Genomic DNA, 14334 nt, shown 5'->3' with positions numbered 1-14334 from the left:
CGTGTCAGTGTCTGGGCCATGAAAAAATCATTTTGTAAGCTGTTCAAGTCTGAGGACAATGCCACTTTACACCAGGTCATGTTTCTAACCTCTTCAAAATCAACTTGGGGTGGCACGGTGGCTCAGTGGTTAGCACTGCTGCCTCACAGCGCCAGGGACATGGGTTCGATTCCACCCTTGGGCGACTGTCTGTGTGGAGTTTGCACATTCTCCCCGTGTCTGCGTGGGGTTCCTCCGGGTGCTCCGGTTTCCTCCCACAGTCCAAAGATGTGCAGGCTAGGTGGATTGGCCATGCTAAATTGCCCGTAGTGTTCAGGGATGTGTAGATTAGGTGGGTTATAGCAGGGTGGGTCTGGGTGGGATGCTCCGAGGTTCAGTGTGGACTTGTTGGGCCGAAGGGCCTGTTTTCACACTGAAGGGATTCTATTCTATTCTATCAAACACATTTTTTGTGGGGAGAGTCAATCTCACCTTGATAGCAAAATCAATTATGTTAGAAAATTTACCAGTGACAGTTAAAACCACTGCAAGAAAATGACATATTTACATCCAACCCAGGATTATGTTCCATTTTTTGTCTACCTAAGGACTTTTGTGATTCCTTTTTCTGGTCTGTAACACATTCTACGTTTGCCTGTAATTTTGGGAAGGCCTGTACCAAGAATAAGGTTGTTCTTAGATGGGGCAGGGGGCTGTGGATGATTATTACCCTCCCAAAAGAGGTGAGTTTGGACCAGGTTAGAAGTTAAAATGTTCAGAACAAGAAATAAAAACACTCTCCTACTTCAGTATTTTAACAAATGGAGATCTGGAGCAGATGGTCAACCTACTTGGAGGAGGTGACTTGGCTTTTAAAACCTATTAAGGAAGGTGCATGCCTTCATTTTAACAAGATTTTGACTTTTTAACCGCTGTCATTCAGGTTTTCCAGGCCTCTAGAAATCCAACAAATTAAAGGAAATGAGAAGGCCTGGATCAATCAGATCAATAATCGTTTCAGCACTGCTTGTGGATCAGAAGAGACAAGAAGTATTTCTTCCAGTCCCATCGAACCTACTTAAACAACTCCTAATTCCATAACCCCTGTCTCTCCTCCATGCTGCTGTCTCTTTTTCCTTGACTCTCCCAGACCTCTAACCCACTCCCAGCACCTCTCCCCAAATCCCTGTACCTTTTGATCATTCTAACCTTCCCAATCATGTTCTAACCACCAGTCCCATCTTCAGAATATCTACGACAAGCCACTAAGCCTATCAGTAGCTGGACAGAGAACTTATACAACAACTTTTTCCAACCTGACGGATACCTCAGTCTATCAATTAATCTGACTTCTCAGTGGCTAAGTCTGTTTATTACAAAGAGCACACACATCATTAAGGAAAGTGAGAGTTTGGATTCTAAATCATAATAATGTCCACATTTGCTCCAGAAACCCCACCTTGTGATTATCAGGGCCATTGTGTCTTACCTGGCCAAATCCTTGAATGAAGATAGATCAGATGACTGTCTTTTGTCAGCTCATTAACATGATTAGATTTGTCGGATATTTGGAAGGAATGTTTAGTAGATGAATAGAAAAGAATGGGGAAAACTGAGTGTACTCTATTTCTATATGATACTTATACTTCCAAGTTATGATATTTTAAACTACCTAGATTATTTGAGTTTAAGCTAAGCTCATATCTGATGCAAATTCCGAGGAAACACAAGGACGGGGATTCAATATTAGTCAAGAGTTTCTTCTATTATGCATCTTGTTGAAGTAAATAAAAGCAAAAATAAACTTAAAGGAAAATTTTGTTCAGCTGGTAATGTCTATAATTGTAATACCATCTCTGGGCCAACAAGTGGTGTTGTTGTACTGTAACTAACAATTAAGAATGTGTACAGCAGAACAGATCTCTCAGCATTTTGAAAGGAATCAAACAGAAGGTATTACTCATCAGGAAACTCCCAACTTTAAGAGATCACTGAATACCCTCATGTTCCATTGGATAATTCATCATGTTCAACAATAAGTTGCTCTTTTAATGTCACGAATGGATAATGATGTTGAGTGAAGATGTGAAGTCAAAAAGTGGTCGAGAAGAATTTGACTGAAAGTTCAATGGACAAAAGATCCCAGAATGGGCATTGGGTACCTACGTCTACATGTAGCAAATTTTGGTTTGACAGCTAATAGTCAGTGCACAAATGATTGCTCATCAGCTGCACAGCATGAGAAATGCTAGAAATGCAAATTTGGAAAATTACTCCATTTAGGATTTCCTACCTGGTTTGGAATTAATAACTGCTTGTTGGGATGTATCAACATAAGATAATATTAATGGATGTGCACATACTATTGTTGGATCTGTTGAATTTCTGGATGTTACTTTTCCATCTGATTCTACCATATTATTTTTCACGTTTCAGGAGCCTGCTGATGATGCAACCATGGAGAAGACATTAGGAGGGAAAAGTAGTGGCAATTATCAAGACGTCAAAGAGGTGAGTCAATTTTGGAAGGAGTGGACTAATTAACAACGTCTGTCTATCTCCCTGACCTCCCAGCACCGCAGATAGACTGCCACTCTTGTACCTGTTCTTAGGTGTTACATTGTGTTTCTTTTGAACCATCACTTGCATATGAATATTCCCAAGATGACTTGCCGTTTATTTTTTTTTCCCTACCGTACTCATTCTGCAGTATGAAACTTATATGCTGACTAATTCTCCAGAGCAATATGGTTAAGATGGAATCTGAACAACGGATCTTTACTACTTACCTGCTAAACCACCTGCTTTGTTTGAGTCTAAGTTATGTACATATCTGATGCAAATGCAGAGGCAACACCAGGTCAGGGATTCAATATTAGTCAAGAGTTTATTTTATTATGTGTTTTGTTGAAGTAAATAAAAGTCAAAAAAGCCTTAAAGGAAAATTTATCTATCTTGTCTACCACTTCCTGCACGTTGCTTATTCTAATAGGCAACACAGGAATGATATTGCTAAAGCTTTTGAAACAAGCTAGCAGCCAGGCCTTTCATCAGGGAAATCAAAACAACAAACTGGGGAAATTAAAGGAACGAGCAACGGAAAATTGGAAAGAAAGAGACTATTTGTCAGTTGCCCCAGTAACATAGCTGTTTCACATTGAAGCAATTTTATAAACCTTTTTATAAACAAGGTGAGAATGACTCAGTACAAATGTCAGCCACGATGTTAATTTCACAGAAATTTATCTATATTTTCAGATTTTGGAGCGACTGAATAAAATGTGCGGAGTCGGAGAACAGGTTAGAAAGAAACAGCAGAGGCTGCTGAAAAATATGGGAGCTCACAAAGTGATGTTGGATCTGCTGCAGGTACCTTATGACAAGGTGAGAATATCATCGCGAACAGAGTTGATTCTGACAATGACTTCGCAAGAAACTGAATAGGACTGATAACCACACAAGTAAATTGCTAGGCAGAGAAGGGTGATCTCTTACTGAAGTTATTTTTTTTGCTGTCACTCTTTTTGGTTTGATTTTATTGCATGTTTCACTCCTAAATTTTCCTAATCTCTGAATCGTTCCTCCCTGGACCAGGAACAGTTCATGGTGAGTGGATCAACTAGTCCACTGCTCATTCCTCCGTCAATCCAACTTCAATTCACATTACTCATCAACTATATTTTCTCTCCTGATTGTTAAGAAATCTTTGCTTCCCTAATGCTCAATATGATTCATGATGAAAGTTCCATTCATTCCCTTAGGGCTATTAGTCCAGCTCATTGCTTGGGCATTAACCTCTGTATCTTTGTTTCACTTACTTGAGCTCTTCCACAATTCTCCTCTGATCAAACATTCAACCAATGAATCATCAGTCATTATGTTCCTTTCGAGTATGCACTCTCTTGCAATAATTCCCGACCTCATGAATAGATCTGTTAACATCTTGGCACTGTCAGAAACCAAACCATGCCAACTCTGTGATCTCTTCACTTCAGAGTTCTCACACTTCCTCACCACTTAATTTAAATTACTGTTCCCTAACAATGATGAGGAGGTACACAAAGCAGGCAGTGTAATTGTTGCATTGTATTGGTTGTACATTAGGCAATCATGTGTTGTCATGGAAACGACTTCATGAGTTTTACGAGCAGCGTACCATGCCCCTCTGAACTGTGAAGGTCATTTTAATTCTGACTGGCATAATATTGGTCATATGTGAAAAGAAGCACATGTAAGGTTTAGGGAGCTAAAATTGACAGGGCCCGTGAAGAATACAAGGAAAGCAGGAAAGTACTCAACAGGGAATTAGGAGAACAATAAGGGGCTATGAAACGACCTTAGCAATTAGGGTTAAAGAGAATCATACGGTGGTCCGTAGAAACAAGAGGATAACTAAGGAAATGGTAGGACCACTGAAGGATAAAGGAGGGAACTTGTGCTTGGAGGCAGAGAATGTCGGTGAGATCCTAAATGAATACTTTGTACCGGTATTCACCCAGGAAAAGTATATGGAGAATAGTGAGGTTTGTGTGGAGCGTGCTAATATGATAGGGCATTTTGAAATCAAGAAAAATGTGGTGTTGGATCTCTTGAAGAGCATTAAGGTGGATAAGTCCCCGGGGCCCAATGGTATCTAATCCAAGTTATTGAGAGAGGCAAGAGAGGAGATTGCTAGGGCCTTGCCCAAGATCTTTATATCCTCGCTAGCCACTGGAGAGGTCCAAGAGGTGAGGTCTGGCGATTGGCTAATGTTATTCCTCTGTTCAAGAAGGGAAATAGGGATAATCGAGGAAACTGCAGACGGGTGAGTCTCACATCAGTGGTTGGGAAGCTATTGAAGAGAATTCTTAGGGATAGGATTTATGTACATTTGGAAAAACATGTCCTAATTAGGGACAGTCAGCATGGTCTTGTGCAGGGAAGGTGATGTCTTAATAACTTGATTGAATTTTTCGAGGAGTTACAAAGGTGATTGATGAGGTTAGAACAGTGGATGTTGTTTACATGGATTTCAGAAAGGCTTTCGACAAGGTCTGTCATGGTAGGCTCATCCAGAAGATTAAGATGCATGGGATCCAGGTGACCTGGCCGCGTGGATTCCAAATTGGCTTGCTCATAGAAGACAGAGGGTATTGGTAGAAGGGTATTTTTCAAGCTGGAGGTCCGTGACTAATGGTGTTCCGTAGGGATATATACTGGGACCCCTGCTGTTTGTGATATATATAAATTACTTAGATGAAAGTGTAGATGGATGCATTAGTAAGTTTGCAGACAATACAAAGATCAGTGGAGTTGTGGATGGTGTAGAAGGTTGTCAAAGGATACAGTGGGATATAGATCAGTTGTAAATATGGGCGGAGAAATGGCTGATGGAGTTTAATTCAGGTAAGCGTGAGGTGCTGCACTTTGGGAGATCAAATATTAAGGAAAAGTGTACAATTAATGGAAGGACTCTGAACAGCATTGATGTACAGAAGGATCTTGGGGTTCAAGTCCATAGCTCCCTGAAAGTAGCCATGCAAGTAGATAGAGTGGTAAAGAAGGTGTATGGCATGCTTGCCTTTATTGGCCAGGGAATTGAGTACAAGAGTCAGGATGTCATGTTGCAGCTTTATAAGACTTTGGTTAGGTTACATTTAGAGTATTGCGTTCAATTCTAGTCGTCACATTACAGGAAGAATGTGGAGGCTTTGCAGAGGATGCAGAAGAGGTTTACCAGGATACTGCCAGGATTAGAGGGAATGAGCTATAAGGAGAGACTAAAAAAACTTGGATTGTTTTCACTTGAGGAGTGGAGGCTGAGGGAAGACTTGATAAAAGTCAGTAAAATTATGGGATGTATAGATAGGGTTGACGATCAGAATCTTTTTCCCAGAGTTGAAATGTCTAATACTAGGAGGCATGCGTTTAGATGGGGAAAGTTCAAAGGAGATGTGAGGGACAAGTTTTTTTACACAGAGAGTGGTAGGAGTCTGGAATGCACTGCCAGGGGTAGTGGTGAAGACAGATACAATAGGGGCATTTAAGGGATTTTTAGATAAGCACATGAATATGGAAGGAATGGAGGGATATAGACCAATGGCAGGGAGAAGGGATTAGCTTCATTTGGCGTCATGTTTGGCACAACATCATGGGCTGTAGGGCCCGTTTCTGTGCTTTACAGTTCTAAGTTTTATATGTGTGCATTTGTCGATTTGCATCGATATAAATTCAGCGCTAAAGAGAATTTGGTAAGATATTACAAGTTTTTCTATGCTAAAGCTTGCTGGAGCTGCCACAAGGACTGAGGGAGAGATCATTGCACCTTAAATAGATGAATATTTGAAGCAAAATAAAGCACAGATATATGAGGAGAATGTGATACCATGGATACATGTCATCTGGTCCTGATGACTTAACTACTTTTAAGCCTGCAGACCACTCAGAACCTGTTCTTTGTCTATACACATTTACTTAATTGTATGATAGTCCTTCTTCCTGATTTCTTAATCCACGTTGTCCTTCTCACTAATAAACACCGACACATTTGGAACCTACCCACATCCTGGTTTCACACACAAATTGCCACTGTAGTCTTTAATGGGCCCTACTCTTTCCCTAGTTATCCTTTTAACCTTGATGTACTTATAAAATAACTTAGGATTTTCCTTTGTTTTACATCAAGTGAGCTTGATACCACTATCAGCGACATCTTCCTTCATCTTGCTGATGCCCAAGAGTAAGCTGAGAGGGTGATAATTATTTGGATTAGATTTTTCCTGTTTTCTGTCGACAGAACATATTTAGACAATTTTCTGCATTGTTGAGTGTGTTCCCAAATAGTGGCTGAGGACATGGCTGGTTCTGGAGCCCATGTCTTCAGTACTATAGCCAGGATGTTGTTGGGCTCTAAGTATTTGCAGTCCACAGTACCATTAATAAGTTATATAATTTACCCACAAGTCACTGATCACAGCATTTTCAGTATAATTATCAGTATGTACTCTGTAAATAATGATTGAAGATTGTGTTTTGTTGCAGAATGACATTAAAATGCGTGAGATTTTGAAGTACACTCACCAGTTCCTTCAGAAATTCTGTGCAGGAAGTCCTGAGAACCAGACTCTACTTTATAAGCACTTGACCCTGTTCTTGACTCCTGGGGTAAGTAACCTCAAACTAGATTTTTTTTAGTCACTATGTGAAAGCTGTTACCCCTTTCAATGAGGTCATGTCTCAAATTTTATTTAAGTAAAAACTGCTAGCCATTCAATATGAATTGTAAGCTTGTTGTCACAAAAAGCAGTCTCTGAAAGGAATTCCATGACTTCATATCAAATCTTTGTGGCAAAATATACATTTGGGCCAGGTTTTCCTACAGTAATGAGATTAATGCTAACTGTCTCCAAACATCCCCAGGTTTCTAATTAGAATGGGCCACAGCAAGCACGGAACAAATTAGATGCACAGCAGTGATCTAAAGAGTTGTGGTGATAGCACATTAATTACCTAGGGAAGTGGGAGCATTTCAGTGAGCAAAACCATTACTTCTTAAATAAATGTTCCTCTACAGCCCACAATCAACACTGATGTTCAGTTCAAGTACTTGACTGCCCCTGAGAGAAATATTGATAAATAGTTGACTGGGAAGCAACTATTCAAACATTGATGACTCTGCAGTAATGAATGAACTTTTATACTTAGCAACTCTTAGTTAGGATTGCCAATTATGATCTGCTGGATTCCTGGAAGTTTGAACCTGTCGCATTTTTTAATCACATTGTTTTCTCCCCCACTGTTTTAGAATATTATTGTAATTATTTAATGCCTTGACATTACCAATCCTAAACAAAATTGGACTTGACTTATAGTGAGATAGTTTAATAAAAAGATGCAAGGGGTAAATAATATTTGAATGAAATTTGTTTCTGGGATAATTTTGCAATTAATGAGAGCCACCTAGTGAATAGCACTGATTCCACAAAAATGTCATCAATATAAATAATTAAAACAGAAAATGCTCAATAAATGTAGCATTGATAGAGAGTTAACATGTATATTGCCCACTTGCAATTGTTGGGCTGAGTCCCATTTAACAGCCCTTAACTGAGTTCTTAAGGGCGCCTCTGGTGGTGAGGCAGTCAGGTCAGTAATGGCCCCTAAGTGGTCAGAGTTTAATTCTGGTAGATGCAAGAAGATACTAGGGTTTGGGAATGCCACCTCCGTGCCTAATTATGCGCTTTTCCTACCTCCAAGCTTGCCATCTCCAGTGGTAGAAATTCTTCTCTCTTTGCAGTTTTAACGGTGCTATAAGAGAACACATACACAAATCCCATTAGATAATTAAATTCTTTTCTATTTATTAATTCTACCCATAAAATCTTCAATGCCTGCTTATCTCCTGCTATCATTTCATATCCTTTTGAGTGTCCCTGAAATTAATTCACCAGAGTGAAATATAAATGTTTGTATAAACAATGATTATGCCACACATCCTAAAATATCCTTCTTCTCATGCTATTTACACTTTCATTTCTGATCTTCTTCTCCTGATTTAATTGCTTTAGTTTTCTCTTTCCTATAATACCTGAAACACAATGTCTGTCCATTAAGCTATTCTCTTCCTTTTCATAGAGTCACAGAGTCATACAGCATGGAAATGGACCCTTCAATCCAACTAGTCCACGCTGAACATAATCCCAAACTAAACTAGTCCCACCTGCCTGCTCCTGGCCCATATCCCTCCAAACCTTTCCTATTCAAGTACTTATCCAAGTGTCTTTTAAACATTGTAATTGTGCCCACATATACCACTTCCTCAAGAAGTTCATTCCACACATGAACCACCCTCTGTGTAAAAAATTTGTCCCTTTTAAATCTCTGTCCTCTAACCCTAAATATGCCCCCAGTCTTGAAATTCCCCCGTCCCAGGGAAAAGACACCTACTACTAACCCTATCTATACTCCTCATCATGATTTTATTAACCTCTATAAGGTCACCTCTCAACCTCCTATTGCTCCAGTGAAAAACATTCCAACGTATCCAGCCTTTCTTTATAACTCAAACCTTCCGTACCCAGCAACATCCTGGTAAATCTCTTCTGAACCCTCTCCAGCTTAATAAAATCTTTTCTATAACTGGGCAACCAGAACTGGACACAGTACTTCAAAAGAGGCCTCGCCAATGTACTGTACAACCTCAACATGACTTCCCAACTTCTATACTCAAAGGACTGAGCAATGAAAGCAAGCCTGCTAAACACCTTTTTAACCACTCTGTGTATATTTGATGCAACGTCAAAGAATTATATACCTGAATAGCTTGGTCCTTCTATTCTACAACTCTACTCTAGGCCCTACTATTAATTATATAAGCCCTACCCTTGTTTGTTGTACCAAAATGCAATAACTCGCATTTATCTAGAGTGAACTTCATCTGCTATTTTTCAGCCCATTGACCCATTTGATCAAGATCCCTTTGTAATCTTAGAAAACCTTCTTTACTGTCTACTATGCCACCATAATTTTGGTGATTTTCACAAACTTATTAACCATGCCCTCTATATTCTCATCCAAATCATTTGTATAAATGACAAACAAGAGAGGACTCAGAACCCATCTGTGTGGAACACCGGGGGTGACAGGCCCCCAGTCTGAAAAACAACTCTCCACCAACATTCTGTCTCTTGCCATCAAGCCAATTATGTATCCAGTTGGCAAGCTCACCCTGAATCCCATGTGACCTAACTTTACAAATTAGCCTACCATGCAGACCCTTGTTGAAGCCTTTACTAGAGTCCAAGTAAACAACACCTCCTGCTCTGCCATCATCAACCTTTTTGGTAACTTCCTCAAAAAACTTCATCACGTTTGTGAGACACGATTTTCCTCGCACAAAATCATGCTGACTATCAGTAATCAATTTTTGCCTCTCAAAATGTCTATAAATCCTATCTTTTATAATCACCTCCAACAATTTACCTATAACTGAAGTCAGACTCACAGGTCTTTTGTTCCCTGGCTTCTCCTTACAACCCTACTTAAGCAAGGGTACAACATTAGTCAGCCTCCAATCATCAGGCAACTCACCTGTAGTAATAGATGATGCAAATATTTCTGCAAGGGACTTACAACTTCCTCCCTTACTTCCCACAACATCCTGGGATACATTATGTCAGGTTCCGGAGATGTTTCCACTTTTATATTCTCTAAGACCTCCAGAACATTCTGTTCTGTAATGTGGACTGTCATCACTATTTATTTCCCTGCGTTCTCTAGCCTTCATTTCTTTCTCTACAGTAGAAACTGATGCAAAATATTCATTTAGTATCTCTCCCATCTCCTGGGTTCAACACAAAGATAACCTCCTTGAATTTTAAGAGGCCCTACCCTCTCTCTAGTTACCCTCTTGCTCTTAATGTCCTTATAGAATTTCTTTGGATTGTCCTTAAGCTTATCTGCCAATGCTATCTCATATCCCATCTTTGCTTTCCTGATTTCTCTCTTAAGAATGCCATGACACTATTTATATTGATTAAGAGATTCATTTGAACCAAGCCATCTGTATCTAAAATAAGATTCTCTTTTATTCTTGACCTGAATCTCAATATCATTGCTCATTATTGTTCCTTAATCTTAGCAGTCTTACCCATTACTCTATCAGGAAAATAATGCCCCTGAACTCTTGTTTTTATTTTAGAATTCACATTTATTCGCATTTTTTTAGAATTATTGAAGCAGTTGGAATAGCACTTGGGGACTCAAGGAATCAAAGGATTTGAAGGGAAAAGCGAAAACAGACTATTAAATTGGATGATCAGCAATGATCATAATGATGGAAAAGCAGCCTTGAAGGGCTGAATGACCTACTCTGCTGCTCTTTTCTGTTTGACATCAGCACCCTCTTGCCTTGCCATTTAACGTCCTTGTGGTTTATTTATTTATCCTTTCCACTTGGCCCTGAGTCTCAGCTGGATTGCATAGAGGCCTATCCAACAGAACAGCTCTTTCCAGTTTTAATGTTGGTGCTACTGTCCCATGGAGGGAACCCCTCTTACCATACCTCTCCTTATGCCTGAGGCTTACGTATCTGAAATGCTTATCTCTAAGTTAGTTTGAATAAGAGATTAACATATTGAGGCCTTTAAAGAAAAGTTCCTAGCTGTCTCTTACTAGAGATCCTGCCTACCCTTTCCAAAATGGAAGCAAATTACTGAATCCTCAATTTTCCTTTCCATTATCTTTTCAAGCCAGTTCAAGATGTACCCTCATCAGGTGAGCCAGAAATTACGTGAGCCAATCAATGCTGCTTGTAAAGGATGCTTAGTGAATGCTCTGTAACTATCACATTGCACCTCCTTTCTTCCTCCAAGGTATTGTGATCAGTATTCTTGCTGTCCTTCCTCCAGTCTTCATCTTCTAAATGTCCCACTTCATAATCCACTATGTTAATATCGGAGCTGCTGTTGCTCTCTCTGCTGCACAGAAAAATTCCACGTGTGCATAGATCTTGAGCCACGCCCAACTATAGCTTGGGAAACCAATCGACTGTCCTGGTAGACTCCCACCAAAAGCGGGAGCTTTGGAAAACTGACTCTTTGAATGGTACTGTCTGTTGTGCTTATACCAACAAACTCTTCGCAATGTTTTGTTTCTTTAGTGCACAAGTAAGTAAGTCTGTTGCTTAATTGCAAGCAGATCTACATCAATGTATCATAGGTATATAGCTTGAATATTTTCATACCACAAGAAAAATGACTTCCACAGCAGCTGCATGAGAGAATTAACTTGCTTATATGCGTTATGTTATTTTAGAAGGTTCTCTCTGTAATGCTGAACTATCGTTTTTCATAGTTTATTTTTTCTAGGGACATGTAGAAATTTTGAGTCCAAACAAACTTTATTTTACTTCAAAATATGGTACAGAAAATCAGTTCTAGTATCAGACTAAAGAAACAAATGAGCAAAAACTGCCCAGTTTCTTTTGTGACCCGACACAGGTGAACTATTCCCAGGCTAGTCACCATTAGAAAAATACAGTAACGAACATTCAAGCAATGGATGACCAACACATGAGCTACAATTTGATTTTGGCACTCATAATTTATGGCTACCAGCACTGAAATGCAGGAAAATCCTGATTGCTGTCGATTTCACTGTGGATGGTTCTATGTTTCTGTGTTTTCATGAGGTTAATGGAGGTGCGGTGGTGAAACAGCCCCAGAGAATGGTGCAATTAACAGCAAGTTATGTGATACATAATTCCTTTTGTTCCTTTCATGAACCCCCTAAGATGTAATAGTACATGTCCCCAGGAATGTCTGGGACAAGGCTATTATTTATTGTGTTCCCCACTGAGTTAAATTTCAACACAACCTACTGTTAAAAGAGTAAGCAACCATACTGGTCTCCATGGAACCCAGAGGCAAAAAGTCACATTTTGAACCAGACTCAAACTTTTAGTATCCTGCCAACTTCAGCCAGATGATTTGATATCGAGTGTATTCCACACAGACTCAATATTACTGGCATCATATTTCATTTTCATTCATGTTTAGCATTCACAGCTAAGTGCTATCTCATTGCCAGCTGGGGGACATGTTCAGATCAAATCACTGTCAGTCTGATGAGGTGAATCTAGTGTGATAGGATCTCGGTTACATGATTGCACTCAAGTAAAACCTATAAGGGATAAGAATGTATTTTACAGGTACAGGTTTTAACAATAATGACAATGACTTATACTTACATACTGCCTTTAATGTAATAAAACATCCTGAACTGCTTCTCAGGAACATTATAAAACAAAGCACACACCAAACCACAAGTTCAGATAAAAAGGTTGATATAAGAGATAAATGTTAAGAAGTGTTTCATAGGATGAAGATGAGGTAGAGAAACAGAAAGTAGAGAGGTTTCCAGAATCTAGAGATAAGACAACACCAGCAATGGTTGAATATTTAAATCAGGAATGCTTAAGAGACCCAAATTAGAAGAGTGCAGATATCCTGGAGGGTTTTATGGCCAGACGAGATTATAGAGAGGGATTTGAAAATGAGGATTAAAAACAAGGTTGAGATGTTGTTTGACCATGAGCCAATGTGGGCGAGTAGGCATAGGGTAATTTGGGGATAAGACTAAATGAATTTCATAATATTTCCCTGCTCCAGTATTCAGTCTTATGGATTGTTTGCATCCAAGCAGGATCTTTGAAAGATGCCTTGTACCCATTTTGAGTAGCCTAAGCTGATGGTGAAAGTGATACCAATATTGAATTCAGGAAAAAACAAGACAAAGTCAGTCTTGGTGATGATCTGGTTTCACTGCTGCTGACCTTCATTATATTTGCCATGAGAAAAAAGAAATCATTTTAGAAACTATTACCTGGATTTTCCTGGAGTCACAAAAAGTCTGCAGCATTTCTAAAGTGGCATTTGGAAACTCGATTCGGCATACCTGCCTCCAGCAGAAACTGGAGAGAGATCAGGCAAAGAATGTGACTTACTTCTGTGGGAATCCCAAACTCACCAGATCTGTTTAACTCAGTGCGATGATTAAATAAACCTCCTGCTCACTGCAGTAAGGACCTTATCCTGCTGTGTGTGTGTTAGAAATTTTGAGAATAAACATAAATGCTTTTATCATGCAGATATGATCTATGGAAATGTCAAGTCACTTAAATCCCCTGGCCTTGAAATTTGAAATAAAAAGGTGCCTGTCTGTGCTTGTCTGGTATTCTCAACATGATCCCAGTTGATGATATTACTGGTCAAGTCTGATTCCAGACTGAAATCTAGCTTGAAAGATCATATTTTTCTAATTTAGTGTAGTGATCTTTCACTAAAACACGAGAATGCAATGCTGCAGATTTGGGATCAACAATAAAATGCAAGTTTATTACACAAAAGCAATGAAGATGAAATAGAACACATCAAGTGTCTTATCAAAAATAATTTGTTTTCTGAGGCTGACCGACACCTTGTTCTTATTTCAGCGATTGCTGATGCTGCACAATGTTCATTGTGACAAGATGCATTTGTGGTACCTTTTATATAATGTAACTCATTTACTCTTGCAGCTTTTGGAAGCTGAGACCATGCAGCACATCTTCACAAACAATTATCAGCTCTGTTCAGAAATAAGTGAAACAGTCTTGCAGCATTTTGTGCAGTGCTGCGCAACACATGGCCGTCATGTAAAGTATCTGGAGTTCCTGCAGACCATAATAAAAGCTGAGGGAAAATATGTCAAAAAGTGTCAAGACATGGTGATGACAGAGGTAAAAGCAATTAAAGGCACCTGACAATATTTGACTGTTTTACTTTCACTGTTACTCTGACCCAACTAGTAAAGACTGCTGTAATTCTGAGCACCATA

At 39.3% G+C, this 14334-nt stretch overlaps 1 protein-coding gene across 3 annotated transcripts in view; it reads left to right on the top strand.

Annotated features, from left to right (window-relative positions):
• Positions 1-14334, top strand: part of itpr3 (inositol 1,4,5-trisphosphate receptor, type 3) — a 252756-nt gene that overhangs the window by 163912 nt on the left and 74510 nt on the right. For all 3 annotated transcript variants that reach the window (XM_048612294.1, XM_048612293.1, XM_048612295.1), the window contains 4 exons: positions 2416-2490; positions 3238-3363; positions 7000-7122; positions 14036-14236. In XM_048612294.1, the coding sequence (XP_048468251.1) occupies positions 2416-2490; positions 3238-3363; positions 7000-7122; positions 14036-14236 (525 nt within the window). The remainder of the gene's footprint in view (positions 1-2415; positions 2491-3237; positions 3364-6999; positions 7123-14035; positions 14237-14334) is intronic.

Source organism: Rhincodon typus, chromosome 25 (assembly GCF_021869965.1).
Source record: "Rhincodon typus isolate 14 chromosome 25, sRhiTyp1.1, whole genome shotgun sequence".
NCBI classification, from domain to species: Eukaryota; Metazoa; Chordata; class Chondrichthyes; order Orectolobiformes; family Rhincodontidae; genus Rhincodon; species Rhincodon typus.
Note: the sequence above shows the minus strand (reverse complement) of the source record. Positions and strands in the feature narration are given on the sequence as shown.